The sequence below is a fragment of the Ursus maritimus genome, unplaced genomic scaffold, assembly GCF_017311325.1.
Source record: "Ursus maritimus isolate PB19 unplaced genomic scaffold, ASM1731132v1 scaffold_20, whole genome shotgun sequence".
Lineage (NCBI taxonomy): Eukaryota > Metazoa > Chordata > Mammalia > Carnivora > Ursidae > Ursus > Ursus maritimus.
Genome location: NW_024424453.1, coordinates 46,689,011 through 46,714,047, shown reverse-complemented (window position 1 = coordinate 46,714,047; position 25,037 = coordinate 46,689,011). Strand labels below are relative to the sequence as shown.

The 25,037-nt window shown below is 36.9% G+C and overlaps 1 protein-coding gene across 1 annotated transcript in view; it reads left to right on the top strand.

Moving 5' to 3' along the window:
- The window catches only part of DYNC1LI1 (dynein cytoplasmic 1 light intermediate chain 1), a 40,118-nt gene that overhangs the window by 8,633 nt on the left and 6,448 nt on the right, over positions 1-25,037 (top strand). The window contains exons 3-8 of the mRNA XM_040636902.1: positions 14,940-15,056; positions 15,792-16,022; positions 18,157-18,326; positions 20,550-20,643; positions 22,950-23,085; positions 23,863-23,974. Coding sequence (XP_040492836.1) covers positions 14,940-15,056; positions 15,792-16,022; positions 18,157-18,326; positions 20,550-20,643; positions 22,950-23,085; positions 23,863-23,974 — 860 coding nt within the window. The remainder of the gene's footprint in view (positions 1-14,939; positions 15,057-15,791; positions 16,023-18,156; positions 18,327-20,549; positions 20,644-22,949; positions 23,086-23,862; positions 23,975-25,037) is intronic.

The window sequence follows — 25,037 nt, the reverse complement described above, 5'->3', positions numbered from 1 at the left end:
AGAATTTTAAGTCCGCCACCGTAAATTTTGTCTGCTTTACCCCCCTCTACTTAGAAGATGGGGAGCACATGGAAATACTTGACTTGTCCAGGTTTACACAACTAATTGTGATATTGTTACAGTTAGAAATCACATCTTCTGAATCTTCCTATTTCTAAATCTGTTAATTAAATTGTCATTATAAAGTTTATGGACATTACCTCTGGTGTTGAATTAGAGATCTGTTGGGGTGATAAAACAGTATCATGAGCACACCTTTATCCCTATAGTGTTTTGGTCGAGTTTACAGAGACTTTCTTTTGTAATCAATTTTGTTTTTAAACTTGACCTGAAAAGAAGTAAGAATTGATGGTTATTATTGCTTAATGCTAAAACTGAAGTTCTTTTGGGACACCGGGCTGGCTCAGTTGGTAGAGCATGCGGCTCTTGATCTCAGGGTTATAGGTTTGAGTCCCACATTAGATGTAGAGATTACTTAAAAATAAAATCTTTTTAAAAATTAAAATAAAATTGAAGTTCTTTTAAGTGCGTGGATCTTAGACTTGGCTTACAGAGAGTGACTGATTTGAACAGCGCTCAGACAAATAATTTAGAATACAGACTTATTTGCTTTGGGGAATTTCACTGTCATCTGATCAACAAGTCTTTCCTCCTTTGGTCCACACACTAGGACAAGGTTTGGCCTGTGGACTATTTTTGTATGGCCAGCAAGCCAAGAACGGGGTTGGTTTGTTTATATTTTTAAAGATTTGGGGTTTGAAAAAATCAAAGATGAATATGTGATAGAGACCTTATGTGAACTGCAAAGCCTAAAATATTTAGTATTTAGTCCTTTACATAAAAAGTTTCCTGGCACCTGGATGAGGACATGAAAATAGCCCTATTAGAATATAATTTGATCTATGAAATATTTGTTTGTTTTAAAAACATCTGTAAAATATGCCCTCTTTAAGAAAATCTAATATAAAATGAAAATTTAGATAAAATATTTAGAGAATAACTTCAGCATCATTAAAGGGTTCTTTGTAGAAGGACTTTCATCTTAGTCTCTTTAAACAGAACTCTCAGTACTTGTGTAAGTGTATGTTTACAGATCATTAACTATTTGGCTTGCACACTTAAAGCTAGTATGTCTGTTTCACTGCCAGCTGAAGGCTGAGGAACTGAAGATAAAGCTTTCTTAGAGTTTATACATGACAGGTAGATGAATTCTTTGAGCATTTTTTGAAACCATGCAGGCCTCATTGCCCTACTTGCCACTTTAAAGATATATTAATTGCATAGAATGAAGTATATCTATAGTTATTTTTCTTTTATTTTACTGCTGAAACCATTAGGTTCTGTGTTTTTTCAAAAATAACTTGGAATTTAGTGATTTTTGTTTCCTGAATGGTTTGGTCATTAGAGATGGTTTTTATTTTGTTTATTTTTCTCCGTGCTGTCCATGGTTCTTTGTGGTTTTGGTAACATAGGAGAATTTTAAGATCTCATTCTAAGTTATTCTAAGAAGTGTTTATGTGATTTTAATGGTCTGTATCATTGATTGATGTACTGTAATGCCCCTTAGTGTTGTAAAAGTCACCCAAATATTCGTATATTTCTGGAGTTTTTTTGTCTTTCCTCCTTTTATTTTTGTATTTGGCGTCGAATACTTTCTTTTTTTTAATTTTACTTTTTGACACCTTCACCCACCCTCCCATCCCCCGCAACCACCAATCTGTTTTCTATATCTATAAGCTTGAGTTTTTTTGGATTTTTTTGGATTCCACACATAAGAGAGATCATAGTGCATTTGTCTTTGTCTGACTTATTTCACTTAGCACAGTGCCCTCACAGTCCATCTGTGTTGTCACAAATGACAAGATTTCATTCTTTCTTATGGCTGAATACTGTGTATTTCACATCATCTTTATCCATTCATCAGTCGAACACGTAGGTTGTTTTCTTATCTGGGCTATTATAAGTAATGCTGGAATGAACATGAGGGTGCATGTATCTTTTCAAGTTAGTGTTTTCATTTTCTTTCAATAAGTACCCAGAAGCAGAGTTGCTGGATCATATGGTCAAAATATGATCAAAATTTTTAATTTTGGGGGAAACCTTACACTGTTTTCTTCAATGGCTGTACCAATTTACACTCCTACCAATAGGACACAGAGGTTCCCTTTTCTCCATATCCACTCCAACGTTTGTTTTTTCTTGTCTTTTTGATATTAGCCATTCTAACAGATGTGAGGTGATATTTCATTGTGGTTTTGATTTGCATTTCCCTAATGATGAGTGATGTTGAGCATCTTCTCATGTGCCTCTTGGGCATCTGTATGTCTTTGGCGAAATGTCTGTTCTTGTCTTCTGCCCGTTTTTTAATTGTATTGTTTGGTTTTTTGCTAGTTGAATTGTATGAATTCTTTATGTATTTCGCATTTAACTCCTGATCAGATATATGATTTGCAAATATTTTCTTCCATTCAGTAGGTTGCCTTTTTATTTTGTTGATGGTTTCCTTTGTCGTGCAGAAGCTTTTTAGTTTGATGTAGTCCCACTTGTTTATTTTTGCTTTTGTTGCTTTTGGAGTCAGATTTTTAAAAATCATTGTCAAGACCTCTGTCAGGGAGCTTACCACCTGTGTTTACTTCTAGGAACTTTATGGTTTCAGATATTATGTTCAAGTCTTCAGTCCATTTTGAGTTAATTTCTGTGTATGGTATAAGATAGTGGTCTAGTTTTATTTTGCATATGGCTGTCTAATTTTCCCAACATCATTTATTGAGGAGACTGTCCTTCACCTATTGTATATTCTTGACTCCTTTGTCATAAATTAATTGACTGTATATGCTTGGGTTTATTTTGGGGCTCTCTGTTCTGTTCCATTGGTATATGTGTCTGTTTTTATGCCAATACCATACTGTTTTAATGACTGTAACTTGTAATAGAATTTGAAATCAGGGAGCATGATGCCTCCAGCTTTGTTCTTCTTTCTCAAGATTGCTTTGATGTATCCAGAGTCTTCTGTGGTTCCATATACAGTTTAGGAGTGTGTGTTCTATTTCTGTGAAAAATGCCACTGGAATTTTGATAGGGATGGAATTGAATCTGTAGATTACTTTCGGTTTGAAGCCACAAAAGCCGCATTGCCCTGCTTGCCACTTTAAAGGTATGTTAATTGCTTAGAATTAAGTATGTATATAGCTATTTTTCTTTTATTTTAGTTTTCAAACTGTTAGGTTCTATTTTGTTTTCTAAAAATAACTTGGAATTTAGTGACTTCTGTTTCTTGAATGGTTTGGCCAGTAAAGATGGTTTTTAAATGTCTGTCAATGCCAAATATAGGTATCCTGCATTTTAATATTTTTTTAATCCTTCTAATTGCATAATTGAATAAAGAGAAGGGGTTCATGATGGACTTTTTAATATGTCAAACATAGTTCACCTTGGCTATGGCAAGGCATCTGAGTACTGACAACTCAGGCCAAGCTTTTCTAAATTTGGTGAAAGAGGTGTGTATTATGAGTTACACAATTAATTGATCTGTTATTGAAGAGAGGTAGCCCCTTGAGTTTTATAGATATGAATGCATTTTAATCTATTTTTATAGATTGTGGATAAAAGTCCAGGACAAGTAATTACAGATGAAGTATAGTTACGAAAATAGAGACTGTAGTTGTGATTAAGAGATAATGAACGTTGGTAAAGGATCTTCTGACTATAGGATGGGTACTATAGGGTGAATGTGTACCTCCCAAATTAATATGTGGAAATCCTACCCCACAGTGTGATGGCATTAGGATGTGCGGTCTTTCCTAGATGATAGGTCATGAGGACAGAGGCCTCATGAATGGGGTTGGGGCCCTTATAAAAGAGACACTAGAGAGCTCTCTCACCCCTTCTGCCATGTGAGGACGCAGTGAGAAGACACCTGTTTATGATCCTGGAAACAAGCCCTCATTAGACGTCAGATTTGCCAATGCCTTCATCTTGAGCTTCCCAGCCTCCAGAACTGAGAAATAAGTTCTGTGTTTAAAAGCCATCTAGCCTATGGCGTTTTTGTTTTAACAGCCCAAAAAGACTAAGACAACATGGTTTCTGTTTTTGTTGAGCAAGCAGGGACAGTGTCTGTTAAGAATAGGATAATTTCTTATCTGTAAGTATCTTAAAAGCAAGGACTTTATATCCTGCTTACTGTTAAGAGAACTTGCCCAAAGAATATTCGTTGAATGAAGGGGGTTAGGCTTGGCAGACTTATATTCTGCTGAAGGAAACGCATAAATGAGCTGACACACTACACTACAGTGTCTTCAGTGTACAGTATGTTGTTGGGAGTGTGAGGGAGAGCGCTTAACCAGACTTAGGGAGGCAAAGAAAGCTTCCTAAGGGAACCTAAACTGAGACCAGGATAAGCTGCGGTTCTCCCACATGTGAGGGGAAGGGAAGAATATTCCAGAAAGAAATGAGAGCATGTGTGAAGATTCAAGAGTTGGGAGAGAGCACCCTCTTAGTGCTCTGCAAGAAGTTGTGAATGGCTGGAGCCTAGCATGTGGGTTGTGGGATATGGTGGGAGAGGGGCAGAAAAATTAGGTGCTATTGTAAGGAACATTGCATTTTATAGTTTACACTTTATGGCAAGAGCAGCAGGAAGAGCCTGAGGGTTTTTCCTGACATCTTATGAAACTTACAAACATGTTAAAGGAATTTTACAGTGAATACTCATATACCCAAACCTAGATTCTACCATTAAACTTAGCTGTGTTTGCTTTATCACATAAGCAGTTCACTGTTCCACCCCCTTTTTTTTATGCATTACAAAGTAAGTTGCTGATGCTAGTTTGCTTCACTCTAAATACTTCAGCTTTTGTGTATCATTAACCAGAATACCCTGAAGGGTCTTAAGAGGGAGAAGTGGCATGAGGAGATTGTTGGAGGAAGATCACTCTGCTGCAGGATGAGGAATGGGATGGTGTGTGGTATGAATTTAGTGGATGTTCACTTTTGAGGAGCATGTTTGTATACTGAGAAGAGAACCAGGCAGAGGCCATGGGTTAAGTGCCTAAAAACATAAAAAGAGAAAAAAATAGTCTGACGAATAATGTGATTAGAAGATGTATAGAACAGTAGAACAAGACTACATCTTTGTAATACCAACAGCATTTTTCGCAGAACTAGAATAAACAATCCTAAAATTTGTATGGAACCACAAAAGACAAATAGCCAAAGCAATCTTGAAAAAGAAAGACAACACTGGAGGTATCACACTTCCGGACTTAAGTTATATTACAAAGCTGTAGTAATCAAGACAGTATGGTACTGGTACAAAAATAGACATATAGATCAATGGAACAGAATAGGATACCCAGAAATAAACCTATAACTGTGTAGTCAATTAATCTTTGACAAAGCAGGAAAGAATATGCAATGGGAAAAAAGACAGTCTCTTCAACAAATCGTGTTGGGAAAACTGGAAAGCAACATGCAAAAGAATGAAACTGGACCACTTTCTTAAACCATATAAAAAAATAAACTCAAAATGGATTAAAGACCTAAATGTGAGACCTGAAACCATAAAAATCCTACAGTCAGTAATGTCTCTGATATTGGCCATAGCAACATTTTTCTAGATATATTTCTTAACGTAAGGGAAATAAAAGCAAAAATAAACTTTGGGATCACTGCAAAATAAAAAGCTTCTGCACAGTGAAGGAAATAATCAGCAAAACTAAAAGGCAACCTGCTGAATGGGAGAAAATATTTGCAAATGACATCTGGTAAAGGGTTAGTATCCAAAATATAAAAAGGACTGATACAACTCAACACCCAAAAAATAAAAAAAAAATCCAATTGAAAAGTGGGCAGAAGATCAAAAAAAAAAAAAGGACCCAAAAAATAAAAAAAAAATCCAATTGAAAAGTGGGTAGAAGATCAAAAAAAAAAAAAAAAAAAAGAAAGAAAGAAAAAAATCTCTGAAGAAATCATACAGATGGCCAACAAACACATGAAAAGATGCTGAACATCACTAATCAGGGAAATGCAAATCAAAACTACAATGAGATGAGATATCACCTCATACTTCTTAGAATGGCTAAAATCAAGGACACAAGAAACAACAAGTGTTGGCAAGGATGTGGAGAAAAAGGAACCCTCCTGCACTGTTGGTAGGAATGCACACTGGTGCAGCCACTGTGGAAAACAGTATGGAGGTTCCTCAAAAAGTTAAAAATGGAACTACCTTACCTTCTAGTAGTCACACTAGTGGGTATTTACCCAAAAATACAAAAGCACGAATTCAAAGGAATACAGACACCCCTGTGTTTATCGCAGCATTATTTACAATAGCCAAACTGTGGAAGCAATGGATAAAGAAGATGTAGTATATATATACATTGGAATATTATCCAGCCATGAAAGAATGAAATCTTGCCATTTGCAACAACATGGATGGAGCTAGAGAGTATAATGCTAAGCAAAGTCAGTCAGTCAGAGAAAGGCAAATACCATACGATTTCATTCCTATGTGGAATTTAAGAAACCAAACAAGCAAAGGGAAAAAACAAGAGAGAGACAAACCAAGAAACAGATTCTTAACTATAGGAACAAACAGGTGGTTACCAGAGGGGAGGTAGGGAGGATGGGTGAAACAGATGAAGGGGAGTAAGAGTACACATTTATCGTGATGAGCACCGAGTAATGTATAGAATTGTTGAATCACTCTATTGTACACCTGAAACTAATAACACTGTTAACTAGACTGAAATTAAAATAAAGAACTTAATAAAAAATATTAGTAGCAAGAAATTATGTGATTTATTTTATTTTTATTTTTTATTTTTTTTAAAGATTTTATTTATTTATTCGACAGAGATAGAGACAGCCAGCGAGAGAGGGAACACAGCAGGGGGAGTGGGAGAGGAAGAAGCAGGCTCACAGTGGAGGAGCCTGACGTGGGGCTCGATCCCATAACGCCGGGATCACGCCCTGAGCCGAAGGCAGACGCTTAACCGCTGTGCCACCCAGGCGCCCCAGAAATTATGTGATTTAAACTTGGCGTAAGTTATAGGGCACCTGGGTGGCTCTGTCTGTTAAGCATCTGCCTTCAGTTCAGGTCATATCCCCGGGGTCCTGGGATCGGGGTTCTGGGATCGAGCCCTGCATTGGGCTCCCTCCTCTGCTTCTTGCTCTACCCCTCCCTCTGCTGGTGTGCTAGAGAGCTCTCTCTCTCTCTCTGAAAGAAATAAAATCTTTAAAAAAAAATAAACTTGGCACAAGTTTAAAAACTTTAAAACTAGGCTAGTTTTGGTAGGGATTTTTTTAAATATTGTAAATCTATTTAGATACTACGTATTATTGTCTCTTGAGCTTCGTTATTAGCAATATCATGTTAAAAATACTTATAATAAAGGTGAGTTTCTTAGATCTAAGGACTTATTCCTAGAGAATATTTATGAGTTCTCTGAAAATTTAAAAATTGTTTTCATTTTCATGTTAAACTTTAAGAAAAATTATGTTTTGGATTTTCTGAATGACCATCTTTAGATCTAAATGCTCCGCAAGATCGCAGTACTCACTTGTGCACAGGTGTTCACAGCCCTGCTGGTGACAGGCTGAGGCCAAGTAATGCAGACAGAACAGAGAGAGGACACACAGATCTGTCAGACACGAAAGAAAGCATCCCAGAACAGGCAGTACTGTATTCAGTTGTATTGGCCAGACTGGTTCTTTTTATGAACTGTTTTCCAACACTTCAGAGCAATAAGGATCACCTTAAACAGGCAATAAAAAACTTGTCATTAAATAAGTACTTCCTTTTCAGTGCTATTTTTTGCAGTGTACTGTTAAAATGGGCCAACAAAATAACGGATTGGGTTGAAAATAGCAGTATTATGATAATGACAATGATTGTCCCCATGATGATCCATCATGCTTAAAATGGAAATAATAAAGTTAACTAGTGAAAAATATATAAGTGCTTCTATTAAACCCAACACTGGCATTTAATTTAAGCAAAACATCATTTGTTATATTGATTGCTAATTTGAATTTTATCAACTCTGTCATTTTTATGGCATTTAGTTTATAGTATTTTCAAGTAGTTGTTCAAGAACTATACACAAATAGAATTTAAAGCATTTCTATGTAGTCACTTCAGTATGCAGGAGCACTAGACATAATAAGAATAATTTAAATCACCGTGTGAGGAGATCCATGAAAACTTTACCTTTTATAGAGTCTGAATAGGCAAAGCAGAGGATTTTTAGGGCAGTGAAACTGTTCTGTATCATACTGTAATGGCAGCTACATGTCATTATACGTTTGTCAGAACCCATATAATGTACAACACCAAGTATGAACCCTCACGTGAACAACAGACTTGGGGTAATAATGATGTGTCAACGTGAGTTCACCGATTGTAATAAATGTACTACCGTGTCAAGAGTCAGGGAGGTTGTATGGATGTGGAGACGGGATATTCATAAATTCTCTGAATTTCTCACTCAATTTTGCTGTGAACCTAAAACTCCACTAAAAAACAGAGTTTATTGGGGCACCTAGGAGACTCAGTTGTTTGAGTGTCTGACTCTTGATTTTGGCTCAGGTCGTGAAATCAAGCCCCGCATTGGGCTCTGTGCTGAGCATGGAGTCTGCTTACGATTCTCTCTTCCCCTCTCCCTCTGCCTCCTCCCCCACCACTTGGACATAAGTGCTGTCTTTTTCTAAAAAATAAAAAATAAATAAAATAACCCAAAGTTTATTAATTTAAAAAATCTGAGTCTATTCTAGAACTAGAAAGAAAAGAATCACAATTTCTCTTACGACAGACTACTTTACTGAAAGGAGTCCTCTAAGTTAAATTGACACCAACTGAAAACTTATTATCCCACAGAAACAATGTTATATATTATAGGCAAAAACTTAGTGCCCAGACTTGTAATAGAAGCTTAAATCAACAATAAAATGTCTTATTTTCTAAAGTATATATGCATCCATAAAAATAGGCGGTGGTCAGATAAAACTTCATTTAATATAACGCAAGATTTATCTTTTTAATTCCTATTTTAGATGTTAGAAAATAAAAAGATACCTTAAAAAAGGGTCAGAATCAGATGGGTTTATTTCAAATCCTTTTTAGTATTTCAAATGACTTAAATACAAAAGTTTCTGAATTTAAAAAAACATACAGAAGCAAAAGACCCAAAACCATAATAATATCACCTCGAAATAGTCACTGATTTGCTTATCTGTAGTGGTGATACTATGGACTGGTTCTTCAGTGCAGAGGATCATAGGAGAAGGGAGGGAAAATTGAACGGGAAGTAATCAAAGAGGGAGACAAACCATGAGAGACTCTTAACTCTAGGAAACAAACTGAGGGTTGCTGGAGGGGAGGCGTGGGGGAGGATGGGGTAACTGGGTGACGGGCATTAAGGAGGGCATGTGATGTGATGAGCGCTGGGTGTTGTATGCAACTGATGAATTATTGAATTCTACATCTGAAACTAATGATGTAATATATGTTGGCTAATGGAATTTTAAAGAAAAATTTATGGAATTGTTCTTCAGATAACAAGTTTGTGTCTTCTTTTTAGTTTATCTAATTCTAATTGTAAAGGTTTAAATCCATAGCCTCCAAATAGGTTTTGAGCCCAAATTCATGACATCAAATATACAGTCAATCTTAACTACATATGCTGTATTTTAAGTTCTTGTAGCCATCACGAGAACATGGCTGTTTCCTTTTTTTTTTTTTTTAAGATTTTTATTCATTTATTATTTGACAGAGGGAGAAAGAGAGACAGGGAGAGAGCAAGCATTAGCAGGGGGAGTAGCAGGTAGAGGGCGAGGAAGAACCAGACTCCCCACCGAGCAGGGAGCCTGACATGGGGCTGGATCCCAGGACCCCGAGACCGTGACCCAAGCTGAAGGCAGACGTCCAACCCAGAGTCACCCAGGTGCCCTGGCTATTTCCTTTTTCTAAGGACTGAAGTTGAAGAGTTCTCCCCTACTTACGAGACCAGAGTTTATTCCTCTGAGTAAATGTCCATCATTCATTTCACTGGACTAACGGTTTTCAAAAGTGCCACACTCACCCGGGGGGGTTATTAAACACATGTTGCTGGGCCTCCCCTCCTAGATTTCTGGGGTGGGGGTCCAAGAATCTGCATTTCTAACAAATAACCAGTGTTACTGATGCTGCTGGTGTAGGTGCCACATTTTGAGAACCGTCAAGTTAGACATTTACTACACTGTGCACGAGGAATGCAAAGATCCTATATCAAAGCCGCTGTCCTCTGGGAGGCTTGTAAACTGGAGAGGGAAAACAAGCAGGAGACAATTTCAAGATACTGTCATTAGGACTACACTGGAGATAGGCAACAAACCAGGAAGCCAGCCCTAAGGGAATATCCTTGGTTTTGCCTGGAAATGAGAAAGGGCTTTGTAGAGACGGTAGGTAATGCTTTAGCCAGATCTTGTAGTGTTTAATGAGCCCTGGACAGTTAGTCATTCCAGGCAGTAAGGAAAGCATATACAGAGGCCTGGAGGCAAAGAAGTGTCCTTTCACAAAGGACAAATAATTTGAATGCATGAACTTTAGGAGCCACTGGCAGTGTTTAGGTATTTTAGAAAGACTGCTATGGCAGAAGTGTGGAAGACTGGCTGACAAGGAGTAAGAAAACTAGGTAACTAGATATTAACGGAGTCCTAGCAAGAAACGAAGTAGGCCTGAACTAAGGTGTTAGCCTGCGGCGGGGACAGCGGTACTCCAGGCAGAGAGAGGAAGAGGAAGACACAGAAGTCAGGGAAGGCTCTCCCTTGCCACTGCTTCGGTAACATCGCCCTCTGCTGCTCTACCACGGACCTTGGAGGTGGCTGGTCCTGAGTCTTCCTCGCAGGCTGCTCTTCCGTCCCCACCCGATGTTTGTGTTCCCCAGGGTTCCTTTCTCAGCCTTGGACTCTTCTCCCTCTGAATGTAACTCCAGGAGCAGCTCCACACACAACTTCAGTACCACTTGTACTAGTGACCCACACGTTTCCTTCCAGCCTCAGCCTCTCCTGAACTGCTTACTGGTCATCACTACCTGGATGTCCCATAAATACGTCACGTTTCAATATGCACAAAAACAGTATCATACTCTTGTTACCTTTCCCCCAGACACTCGCCTTCATAATTATTAATGTAAGATTCCAACCTCAAAGACTTTCTGTATGCTGTTCCCTCTGCCTAGAACATACTCTCTTCCGAAACCTCTGTGTTGCCTAAACTTCTCCCTTCTCTCAAAGATCACTTCCTTGGGCAGGCCATTCCTAACCACCTGATTTAAAATCACAACCTCCCTTACATTCCTGTTCCTTCTCATCTTATTTTTCTCCATTGAACTTACTAACATAGTATGTGTTTTGCTTAGTCACCCTCTACCCTCAAAAGCTTCAGCGGTACAGGCATTTTTGTGTTTTGTTGACTGCTGTATCCCCAGTATCCAGAAAGTACCTGTGACTACAGTGCCTTTTAACTCTACACTTTCCATAATGAAATGTACATTCCTAAGCCTCTTGCAGGGCAGCCACTGATACATCTGGTCTCAGACAACAGAAATTTTGCCAAAATATTAATGAGTTTCACAAATCCCTGCATGAAGGATATAAATTTTGTTTCCTTATCCACTTTGGAAACTTTATTGTGTATTAATGGGTTTGAAAGACAAAAGCTTAAGAAGTTAGGGCAGAAAAAGGCTAAAATTTCAAGTCTGTCCATGTGTTTCTATATAACAAAAAACAAAGGACTGTAACTACTCCCTTTGCCCACATCCTAGTCAGATGGGACCATCAGTGGCTTGCCGTTCCATCTCTGTAGCAGGAGCAGCAAACATTTTCCAGAGTGCCCGCTGCACTCATCTAAGCAACAGTAATTCTAACATAACTATGACTGTAATGGGCAATGGTGATTATCTCCCATTTGGCAGACGAGGATACTGGAACTCAGAATTGCCAAAGATAAGTATCTTATTCAAAGTTTCATCGGTAGGAAATGACAGGGCCGGGATCTAAATTCATATAAATTTAAGTTCAGAACACACTCTTTTCCAGTATGCAACAGTTGCTGCTATTTTAGAGGCCATTAAAATAATACTGTTGATTATTTTTACATTATGACTCATAAAAGAAAAAGATACTCCTTCTTCCAGGGGTCATTGCTATTTTCAGAAGAAAAAGAAAATGATGCAATGCATTCTTCTCTGTGGGCTGCCTCTGAGTGACAGGTGGTCATGTTCCTATTCTCTTGATTCTGCCTCTAAAGATTGGGAATAAAGTTTGTTTTGGTAATTTCTTCTCTCCTGAAATTTTTAAACGATAATAGTTGTGCCTCTTAATATTCAGCACGTTGGAGAGCCATTGTAAGATAAATCTTACAACATTAATTTTGAAAAAGAGTATACTGTCAAATAAATGTAATATGGTAAGTACGGTAGTTTGAGATTTTTTTTCCCCACCCTGCGATTTCAAAATTTCTCACTTTGGTAACAAAATGGAAGTATACACATTGAGAATAAAGAACATTTCACAGACACACACAGGCTGTAAGGAAATCTAATGAAATCTGCTCTACGTAGAGATGAGAAAGTTGAGAACAGGCTAGTCACAAAGATTGTGGGAACATGGCAATAATCCAGCCTTTCAAGAGAATCCAAGTCAACCTTCTCAAGAGTGTGACTCTTGTTGGCTCTCAGGAGAAAATGGAATGAAGGCAAAAACAGAAGAATATCTTATTCCGAAGAATATTCTAACATCTTATATGCTTGGCACAGAGAAGATTCTTAAGATGTCTGAAGAAGCACTCTGCTACCTGAAACAGAATTTTTCTGGGAGCAAAACTTCTATCCACTACTCTTCTCTCTTCTTCAACTTTAACATTTGGGAGTTACAGTTGGTTGAAATTGAACATTCATATTTTACACATATTTTAAGCCCATTTCTTCTTTTCATAAGTCTTAAGCCTCAAAATGATCAATTTCTGCAGCTGTCACTTTTTTCTACACCTAAATGAACTCTGATGTGATTTGTCTTGATGGCAAATGCAGACATTTGAAAATAGACGTGTTTCATAAAACATCTGAAAAGGCCAATGAAGACATATTCTGTAGATAAAATCTCATTTGTTACCTACCATTTCTAGGAAGTACCTCTTATCTGAGGTATTTATAAAGATGCAGGGGTTTTTTTCTTTTCTTTTTTTTTTTTTTCTTCCAAGATTTTACTTAAATTCAAGTTAGTTAATAAATGCCGTAGTTCCATTTCAGGAGTAGAATTTAGCGATTCATCACGTACATATAACACCCAGTGCTTATCACAACACATGCCCTCCTTCATGCCCATCACCTGTTTAGCCCATCCCCACACCCGGCTCCCCATTTTTTTTCTTATAAGTTTTTAATTTAATTTAATTTAAATTTTTTTAAGTGGGCTCCACAGCCTCATGGCTTGAACTCACGACCCTGAGATCAAGACCTGAGCTGAGATCAAGACTCAGATGCTTAACTGACTGAGCCACCCAGGAGCTCCAAGTTTTTTGTCTTAATTCTAGACTAGTTAACACACAGTGTTATTAGTTTCAGGTGTACAATAGAGTGATTCAACAATCCTATACATTACTCGGTGCTCATCACGATAAATGTGTACTCTTACTCCCCTTCATCTGTTTCACCCATCCTCCCTACCTCCCCTCTGGTAACCACCTGTTTGTTCTCTATAGTTAAGAATCTGTTTCTTGGTTTGTCTCTCTCTTGTTTTTTCCCTTTGCTTGTTTGGTTTCTTAAATTCCACATAGGAATGAAATCGTATGGTATTTGTCTTTCTCTGACTGACTTACTTTGCTTAGCATTATACTCTCTAGCTCCATCCATATTGTTGCAAATGGCAAGATTTCATTCTTTTATGGCTGAATAATATTCCAGTGTGTGTGTATGTGTGTATATATATATATATATATACCACATCTTCTTTATCCATTCATCTGTCAATGGGCACATGGGTTGCTTCCATGGTTTGGCTAAATAATGCTGCAGTAAACATAGGGGTGTCTATTTGAATTAGTGCTTTTGTATTTTTGGGTAAATACCCAGTAGTGGGATTACTGGATGGGAAGGTAGTTCCATTTTTAACTTTTTGGGGAACCTCCGTACTGTTTTCCACAATGACCGCACCAGTTTGCGTTCCTACCAACAGTGCAAGAGGGTTCCTTTTTCTCCACATCCTTGCTAACACTTGTTGTTTGTGTTTTTGCTATTAATATTTTAATATATTTTTATAAAATATATATTTATATTTTATATTTATTAAATATATAAATATTATAAAATACTTATTAAAGTATATTTAATATATTTTTAATATAATATTTTTTAAGTCTGCATTTCATTTTTGTCCGTTCTGCATTCCTTTTCCCCTTGTTCTTGTTCAATTTACTACCCCCACCCCTCTCCTTTACTAATATTTCTTATGACTTCATGGTTTTGGTGAGGCTACAGCCACAATTTCTGCCCTGGTCAGTTTTGATGTACCATCCATCCTCCATAATTGTGGCCGGTGGGTGGGTGACCAAACCAGGCTAATTAAGAGTCTTTACCTGAGATTCTTCATACTGAAAGCCAGTAGGGAGAGTCTTTTGTTCCTTGTATAGTAAACTGGGATGACATAAGAGTTGAACTTCCTGAAAAATACCCATAGAGGAAGCCATTTGTAATAGGATAGAACCAGACTTAACAGGAAGGGCGGAGACACCAGGACAAAGAATCTTGGAGGTGAAGTCTGCATCTTCAGCTGTGTAATTACCTAGATATCTTCCATCAAATTACCCTTTCGGTTAAAGTTAGTTGCAGTTGGGTTTTTCACTTGGCACTAGAAAGCATCCTTAAATAATCCGTATTACAATTATAAAGAGTTACCCTCTTTTACAGGTGAAGATGGAGCTGGAAAAACAAGCTTGATAAGAAAAATTCAGGGAATAGAAGAGTACAAGAAAGGAAGAGGGTTGGAATATTTGTACTTAAATGTTCATGATGAAGACAGGGAAGGTGAGTGTCATTTGTATGTAAAACAAGTTTCCTGAGGCCTTTCCAGAGGTGCACTGCTGCTCATATTAGTCTTTGACTTCTCTTAGTGTGTCACTTTTCACTAGGAGTCCTAGTCTGTCATGCTAGTCAGTGAATAGTTATGCGTGGGCATATTTTTATTGGTTTGGATTGGGATTCATGCAGTGATATTTTTTAACATCTTAAGGTATTTCGGTGTGCAGACTAGCTTTCTTGCTATCCTTGAAGAATCTCAATTTTTCAGTTCATTTCCCCCCTGAGATAGTGAAATAATAGTATCCTAGGGTTGTTTGGTTGACTCCCTTTTCACCTTCTCATTTTTGACACAAAAATGTCATCTATTCCCCAGCTTTTTTCAATCTGATCAGCCATTTTTTTTCTTGTCTACATCACTTGCCTTTTCATTTTATGTATAATATCTTGAATATGCATGGCTGTGTCTGCTGATAAGGAGAGAGATTCTGTGGTAAGAATAAAAACATGTAATTCATGTCTGTGATTTGGGATTGAGAAATAAGAAGTAGAGGCTGCTGGTCTTCTGTGTTGACTGTTAAATCATTTTCCTGAATGTTTGTTAGGCCTTTGACCTAAATAGTCCAACCTTGTGAAAGGAGACCTCTCCTGTGGAGGTGCCCTAAGACACCAGGTAGTATTGTTAGTTGGGTAATGAAATAACTTAATCCTGTTGCCTTGGTAACTTTCTTTCGTCTATTACAGATCAAACAAGATGTAATGTATGGATCTTAGATGGAGACCTATATCACAAGGGCCTCCTTAAATTCTCGCTGGATGCCATTTCTCTGAAGGATACTTTAGTTATGCTGGTTGTGGATATGTCAAAGCCTTGGACTGCTTTGGATTCTCTACAGAAATGGGCAAGTGTTGTTAGAGAACATATTGACAAATTGAAAATTCCTCCTGAAGAAATTAAAGAAATGGAGCAAAAGTGTGAGTAGTCTAGAAATACTAATATAGATTTCAAACACCTGATGTCCTAGCTGTCGTAACTGTAGGAATTTTTGACTTTGAATAAGATTTAGTGAAGGGTACATAATGTGACTACTGCTTAGAAATTCAATTTGATGTGCTAGGTTTTAATGTAGTTTTAAATTGGAAACCTATACATAATAGCAGACTCTTTAGTAGAGGTGTCTTTTCTCCTTTGCCAAAAGGCCGTAAATGTTCATTTTGAGAAGCAGATTTTCAGGAGTAAAAAAAAATTGAATCTTTCTTCAGCCGTTTATTTTCAGCATTTCGATTTCTTAATAAGTAGAGCAATCTTATCAACCTTGTCAAAATGAAATGTGCCCCCAGAATGTTAACAACATAAAGATGGTAAGCTGCTTTTATGATTTTCTAAGTATATATTTTGTATATGCCCATGTAAATTGGTAATTTTCAAGTAAATTATGAAAATGATACAGGTCATTTTTAAGAGATTGTAAGCCAGTTGTCACAGTTCTTAATTTCACGAGAGCTCTTCATTTGCCAATGTCGTACTTTGCTTAAGAAAATATACAGATGGAATGCTGCTTTTCTTTGTTATTGTTAGCTGATTATAACTTTTAGGGGAAAATTGACAGCTTACTGGAATTTATATGCTAGGAAATAGTAGAGACTTAGGAGAATGTATGTCCTAAATCACTGAAAAAAAAGTGTGTAACTGCTTTTAGTCTATACTTGTCTTTCCCTGTTGGCCATTGCCTTGTGGGTCTTTTTTTTCCCTAAGTTTATACGATAGCACTGGTTCTCAGTTTGTGGTCCCAGGACCAGCAGCATCAGTATCAGTAGAGCTGGGAGCTTGTCAGAAATACACATTCATAGCCCCGCCCCCTCCCCCAAACTCAGTACAGTCAGTTACTCTGGTGCATGCCAAAACCTGAGAACCACTGTTAGATTTCAGCCTCTGATTTGAAGGTTATTAGCTACCAGATCTGCTAGGGTTGTATGCATGCCCCTGTGTTCCTGGAGGAGCTGTGCTCAACTGTTCAAGGTTCCCTCTTCCTTGACCCCATGTAGGTTTAAGACAGTTTTCCTCCTTTATGGCTCTGTGTAGAATTCCCTCATACACTGTTTTAAATCCTATGCTGTGGATAATTTGTTTCCAGATTTGTTATTTTCCTTTTAAACATGGAAAGCAGCCTTATATAGAAATCCTGCATCACTGATTATTTCCTTGAGAATTACTCAAGGAGTAATCAATAAGTAATCAAAGAGTAATCAATAAATCAAAGTATACATTGTTAAGGCTCTTAATACATTCACATTAACTTTTTGTTAAGTGGTGGTTTTGACAGGCTTGCAAATGAGTTCTAAAAATTTATCAGCATTGGTAATATCTCATTAATTCTTACCAGGATTATGGTAGAGAGTGAATATGACCCAGGATTGCACCTAGGTAAAAAGGAGAAGACCTGAGTAAAGGGTTTAGAGAAAGGAAAGTAATGTTAGAAAGTCATCTAGGTCTGACTTCCTTCCTTCCTTCCTTCCTTCCTTCCTTCCTTCCTTCCTTCCTTCCTTCCTTTATTCATTCATGATTTTATTTGAGAGAGAGAGTGCTAGAGAGCACAAGCAGAGGGAGGGGCACAGGGGGAGGGAGAAGCAGGCTCCCCTGAGCATGGAGCCCAATGCGGGCCTCAGTCCCAGGATTCCAGGATCATGACCTGAGCCGAAGGGAGACACTTAACCCACTGACTTTTAAACTGTGGAACACTCCCGCCCCTGCCCACACACACACCTATTTTTTATCCTTTCAGTGCCCTTTGTGAATTAGAGAATATAGAGAAGCAAAGCTGGATTGTGATTTACCCAAAGTAATTTGTACAGACAGAACTGGGCTTACATTGAGCCTCACTCTTTGAAGCCACTCACTGTTATTCTCTGCCTCCTAATAATTAATGTGGGTCTAGTGTTTCTGTCCTGTCTTTGAAACAGATTTCTCAAACCCTTTTTGTTTCTTCTCTTACACGAGACTAAGTATAAAGTCTCATAAAATACATATTTAGATCATGGCAGAAAAAGCTACCTGCTGAAATAAAGCAATTTCTAAACTATGTATTAAATTATTTACTTTGATTTTCAGTGATTAGAGACTTCCAAGAATATGTAGAGCCGGGAGAAGATTTTCCAGCCTCTCCTCAGAGAAGAAATACTGGGTCGCAGGAAGACAAAGACGACAGTGTGGTTTTACCTCTGGGTGCGGACACACTTACACATAACTTGGGCATCCCAGTACTAGTAGTTTGCACAAAGGTTAGCTTCCTTCCTAGAGATGCTACTACTCGTATTAACCAAGGATGAACAACTGTTTTGTTTTCCTGCCTCCTTTTGGAGTTGACACACTAGCTTTCCTAGATAATTTTTTTTAACAAATAGAGATAATAGTTTAAAATATTGAATAATAATCACACGTTGGTTTTATGATCTTAATCATAGTTTCTTTGAAAGAAAATGTTACTTCACATACTCTGTTTGCGATTGAATTTCATATTCCTAATTTCAGTTAGACTTCATTGTCCGGTCAGTTAAGTAGAAATACTACAGGTAAGACGATAACTTCGGTATTAATTTTTATAAAATACATTGCACATTAAATTGTGATACACTAATATCCTAATATCAGAAGGTTATGCACTTAAAATAAAATAGACTTAAACACCTACCAGCACTCATTATGTAAAGTTGATATGCAGTTTTCAAGGGCTTTTTATTTATTTATTATAGAGGTTCTGATAGGATTATTACCAAATTCTGTTAATTTAGTTCCATTACACTTTATAATAAAATCAAATTCCCTTTAAAAATAATTTCTGGTTCAAGTTCATCTTCTTCCCATATGGTCCTAAGTAGTATGTCTTTATTGTTTATAAGTCATGGAATATTAAGGAAATGACAGAACATAGAAACCACTTTGAGATCTAAAATTATTTATGTTTTCTGTAACATGTAAAAACTTGCACATATAATTGAAGGGAGGTATGGCACTTACTCCTCTTTGGAATAAAATGATAAAAAATTTTTAATCTAGCTTAAGTTTTATTTTAAATGCTACAAAAATTATCAATAATAAAGGGATGGGGTAGCATTTAAAATAATTAAATCAAAATCTGGTATCTGCTTTTCAAATAGTGATTGTGGTGTAAAACTGTAAAACTATTTTTAAACTCTCACACTAGAATCTTTTTTTGTGTGGTACGTTTTCATTTTATTTTGTTTGACAAAGAGCTGTTTGTTGGCAGATACTTCCCTGTTTTACACCACAACTTGCCTCTTATAAAAACCTCTTATTTTCAAAGGAAAAATGTTAAGCGTAAAGGGACCTGAATTAGTATCAAATGAGTCGATGCATAAGACTTTTGAGCCAAAAGAGATTATCTGCTGTATTTCACAAACTCTAAGACAATCATCAGTTTTGTATTAGCTTAAGAGCTTTTAAAATACGTAGGGGGGTGGGAGAGGTATCCCAGGACAGAGAAATAATGGCGGTTCAACTCTGCTTTAAGACTGTGGAAATTGAGATTCAGAGAGACTTAAGAGTCTTGCCTTAGGTCCAGATCCTCTTATTTCATTTAAATATGTTCCACTAAAAGTATCATAAGTCAGCAATACAATTATTATAAATATCTTTAGTAATTTGGAGTAATTACTCTGTGTTCTATAGAATGGACAAGCATCCTATATCGTGATTATACAAAGAGACTCTACGATATATATATGCATAACAAGAAATTGCATGTCAGATTTGACCCCAAACTAATATTAGGCATAATGAACATTATTGTTAAATGGTTATTTTTAGATTTCAGTACCTTCAGTTCCAAAAGGTTTTGGTGACGTAATTTGGATATCATGTTTATTTTTTTGTAACATTTTTCTGTAGCAGAATTCAGAATCGTCTCATTGACTGTACAGGAGACAACAGTTCAAAAACATCCCGTCATTCTCTCTCTCTTTTTTTTTTTTTTCTGTTGGTAAGATTGTAGTAAGAGTGAACAAAGGAACCAGAAAAAAAATGAAGGTCAATTAAGAATTATCAGATAAACAGAGGAGCGAAGAGGAAATAGGGAAAGGTGTGGACTCCTGGATATACAAATTGTTTATAGAACTAGAATAGAGTTTAGAACTTCAAAACTTCGCTTAAGTCAAAAGGAGTTGAGTCAGCAAGTATGAGCAACCATGTGCTTGTCCTGTTATTCTTCATTCCTTTATGTACCAAAACTTTCTCTTTGGTGTTTTCAACATTCAATAGAACATAGACATTAGTACTTTTCAAAGAAAATTATTCCTTAGTCTTGACTCCAACTAAAAGAATCTAGACAGATAGGAGTAACTGATATTCTAATATTCTGATATTCAGTCACCATGTCCGTGGTAGGTTTGTGATATTCCCCACCCAAAACTATTTAAATCATTGTATTTAACTTTGATTAAAGTTAATGTTCTTATTGGTTTTTTTTAATTATTTTAACTCAACAGTGTGATGCCATTAGTGTATTGGAGAAAGAACATGACTACAGAGATGAACATTTTGATTTTATTCAGTCACATATCCGGAAGTTTTGTTTACAGTGTATCCTTTTCCCGCATTCATCAATGCGATGTACCTTACCTGTTGTTTGCTTTTTTCAATTAAGGGAATTAAATTGATGGACTTCAGAAATCCTCTAAACTTTTTTCCTCCTGCTTCTGGTTAGAAATTTCATTTTAGCTCCCAAATCATTTATATGTGGGTTATTTTGAGCTATAGCAGCAAGTATTGAATTATGTATCTTTGATTTGCTGTGTTTTAAAGGATTATGCTTAAGCAAAATCATTATCAAGTATCAGTCTTTTGTGGAAAATTCTAATGAGTCGGCGTTGTAAACATTCTGATGACAAAGCAGTATTCATTTATTGGGAATGGTATTGGGGCATGATCAATATTTAGGTTTGTGTGCTCCCATTTTTAATATGTTCATTACGTTACCATCTCTTACACATAGTCTAATGCAGTGGTTTCCAAATCTGGCCGTGCCCAGCTAAGCCTTGCTGAGTTGGAACATTTCAAGGTGAGGCTGAAGAATCTCTACTTTTAAAAAGCTTTCTGGGTTATTTTGATGATCACAAGGTTAGAAAACCTATTATAACGAATCTCGTCTAGGTTGCAAGGATTAGAGGAGCCACTGAATAACATTCACAGCTAAAAGAAGGATAAAATGAGGGTTGTACCTGAATGCTTTTAAGAGAATTTGCTATTGAAAACTGTGCCACAGCTTGAGTGCACTGAGGAGAGCCGTTCCCACCCACCCATCTTGGATCAGAGAGTCTGCGGTTACATTCCCTAACCAAAGCTTTTGTGTCTGAAAAGTGAAGAAATGGTGACATCAGGACAGATAGGAATCATAAGTAATATACACATGTTTATAGTGTCCATAGCTTTTCCATCTTCATTAATGGAAGTTTAATTTAAGGAGCACTTGCAAGAAGCCTAGCTGAGTAATGAATAGATCACTTGACACTGACAGTTTCCCTTTTCCCCTCAGTACTTTGTCCTCTCCATGGCCCTTTCTTTTCTCCTGTCACATAGCAGTTGATTTGGGTTGAATTGAAGGGCATTTATCTACATAAGAGACTTTAAAAAGAGGACAAAAAGTGGGAGTAATTGAAGTAAATGTCTATAGACTTTTTTGTTATCTTTGAAGATTAGCAAATTTGGGAACAAGCAGTCTCTTTAAACATTTATTTAATGCTCTTCTTGAAAGTGTACATACAGAAATGTAATCAGGAAGGAGACTGTCCACTAAAATAATTACAGACCTTTAGTAGAGCCCATTGATCTTAAAAGAATACAAACTGAGAAGTCACTTCAAGATAGTGTGGCTTTATTTTTAAGTTTTTAAAATGTTAATTACAATGCAAATTTTTCAGCTATAAGTTGTTTCTCATGAGAAAAGATCACTCATTAATGAAAAGCTCATACAATTAAGCTTTTACTTAAGGTGATGATGTTTGTTTCTGTCAAGTTTTACGAGAAGTCGTATTTAGCAATACCACTTTTAGCTTCATAAGCCTTGATTCATGCGCTAGTAAATATGAGTATCCCTGTTCAGAAGTAGAAGTGTGACCATTCCCAGCATTTCCCCTTGGTCTAAGTTACCATCTCACGACACAGGGGGCAGTGCTAGAGCGTGGTCCTTAGCAGTGGCCATAGAATTTCTGATAGCCACTCCGACCACATCATCTGTCAGTAGTCACATTGCCCCTTTTCCACAGCATCTCTTCATCTCTGGATCTACCGTGTCATTTGGCAGGGTCTGCTTTAATTAATGCATCCTCCTGGGAAGTTGTGTTACCTCAAGGTTTGATCATGAAATCGACTTTTGCCTTGAATCATGCCTGAAAGTTTCCTGATGGTACCTGTTGGTTCATCTCTCTTCAGTAGGTCTCCTGAGCTTTGCTCCTGAAGTTCTCATTCCTGGGGCTAGTGAAAACCACAAGAGATACTAGTATACACCATTTTTTTTTTGAAAGCGTAAGCAAAATAGTTGATAAATATCCCTCCTTCGTGCAGTTTAGGAAGGTGAAAAACAAAGTCAATTACCTCTTGTGCTTTAAATGGAGAGGTAGTAGCAGTGTCAGTATTACTAAATTACCTTGACTTTCTTGGCTTAATGAGACTTTTGCCCTCCTAAATTAAGTCAATAATATAAAGATTGTTTTATTTGCGTTTTAGCCTATATGTATTTTATACTTCTGAAATTCTTGACTACCCTATAATGTACCTTTTGGAATGATTTTTGAAACTACTGTGCATGTAACTGTTAAGCTGAGAACACAGAATTTTATGGTACCTGTTCCTGGAATTTGTCCAAAAATTTCTTTAACGGTATTATTCAGATGGTGCAGCGCTTATTTACACGTCAGTAAAAGAAAACAAAAATATAGATTTAGTATATAAATATATCGTTCAGAAACTGTATGGATTTCCCTATAAGATTCCTGCTGTTGTTGTGGAAAAAGATGCAGTATTTATGTAAGTATCCTCTTTGGTGTATTATCGTGTGTTATTGCTGCAATTTGATGGTGAATCCTCATTTTTTGGTTTTGACGTGAGACCAGTAGACCTTTCCACAATGAGTAGGTGAGACTGTCTTCTAGATTGTTTTATTTATAACCTGCCGTGATCTATTTATCTTTGCCTGTTAATTTATTGCTGGCTTTTAGGAAGACCTCGCTATTATATATAGCTAAACTGTTGAGTGCAGATACCAGCGTATTTACTTATTTTTTGATTGTTTTTGATACATAAAGGACCCAGTGTATAATCTAGACGTGCTTTCAAAAAGTTATGTGAATACATTGAGAGGTAAAAACAATTGACCAGACCCCCCTCCAAAGAACCCCCAAAACTGTGCATTTTTGAAATCAGGAAGATTAAGAGCCTTTTTAAGTAGAAATTAGTAAACTATAACTTGAGCATTATATTTAAAAAGCTGATTAGTTTTTTGGGCTTTTTTAAAGATTGGATTTATTTATTTGAGATAGAGAGCTCCAGCAGGGTCGGGGGAGGAGCGGAGGGAGAGGGAGAAGCAGACTTCCCGCTGCGCAGGGAGCCCAATGCAAGACTCAGTACCCTGGGATCATGACCTGAACCAAAGGCAGACGCTCAACCGTCTGAGCCACCCAGGCGCCCTAAAAGCTGATTAGTTTTTCCTAATTGGTCAGATTTGTTCCCTTTAATATGATCATGGATTTAATGAAGGAATGACTGTATAAGTGTTTGAGATTTATCGTATGTGTTTCTTTCCAGTCCAGCAGGGTGGGATAATGATAAGAAAATAGGAATATTACATGAAAATTTTCAAACATTAAAAGCAGAAGATAATTTTGAAGACATTATAACTAAACCACCTGTCCGAAAGGTAACACTTTTAGTATATATAGTCTCGATATTTAGCCTTTTAAACTGAGGGGGAAGTCCATAATTTTAAGATTATAGTTAGAAAGGTAAGGGGGTGCTTTCCTATCAAGGGGTTTTCTAAGTATAATTTGGGTGTTTCTAATGTCAATTCAAAATAAAAATCTGTGTTATCAAAATATAAACCAGCTGTTCAGGTACTGAATTCTCACTTAGCCTTTGGCATATTTATATTAGAAAATAGTAGTGCGGATTCCATATTCTAATGGAAGTAATGAATTAGTAGGAGTGAATATATGGATCTTGGAGAGTAGAACTCAGCCAAAAGCCAAGAAAACATTGATAGAGTAATTTTATTAGCTTCTATCTGTTGAGGCAGATCTGGAATCTTCTCCATGGTCACTAGTTACCCATGCTAGCCCACAGCTATACAGGAGCTTCCAGTTTAGTCTTAACTGTTACATGTCATTCGTATGACTATTTAATCTGCTTCCAGAAAGTACTCTTCTTTGACATATTTCGATTTCATGTTAATATGTCATGTTCTAAAGTTAGATGTTACAGATGTAGAAAGTTGTATAAAAAGAAGTGTTTACATATAGTACTTCTCAGTGACTTTTAAGTGGACATGCTTTAGGAAAAATAATTCTGATTTAACATATAATAAGATTCTTACTTAAAAATCCAAACATTGAAAAAAAAAATCCAAACATTGATACTGAGCATGTCTTCTGTTTGTGGGTAATTAGAAATAAGAAAATTAATGACAAATGAAAAATCAGTTGGGATATTTGGTTTGGATGTCTAAATGCACACATCAAGAAAAAAAAAAGCAGTTTTTCCCATTCTCTTTAACCAACAAAATTGTGCTGTAAGTTGTCTTTTATTCATCCCACTAATACCTCCTGAGCCCCTGTTTAGGCACTAGGTTCTAAATAGGACAACGATGCAGTAGTAAATCCTTACACAGCCAGTGCTCCAGTGCTGCTAAGTGCTGTGCCTATAAAACCCAGTGAGGGAGGGTACGGGGAGCAGGGGCGGCGGGGGGGGGGGGGCTGTTTTAGGAG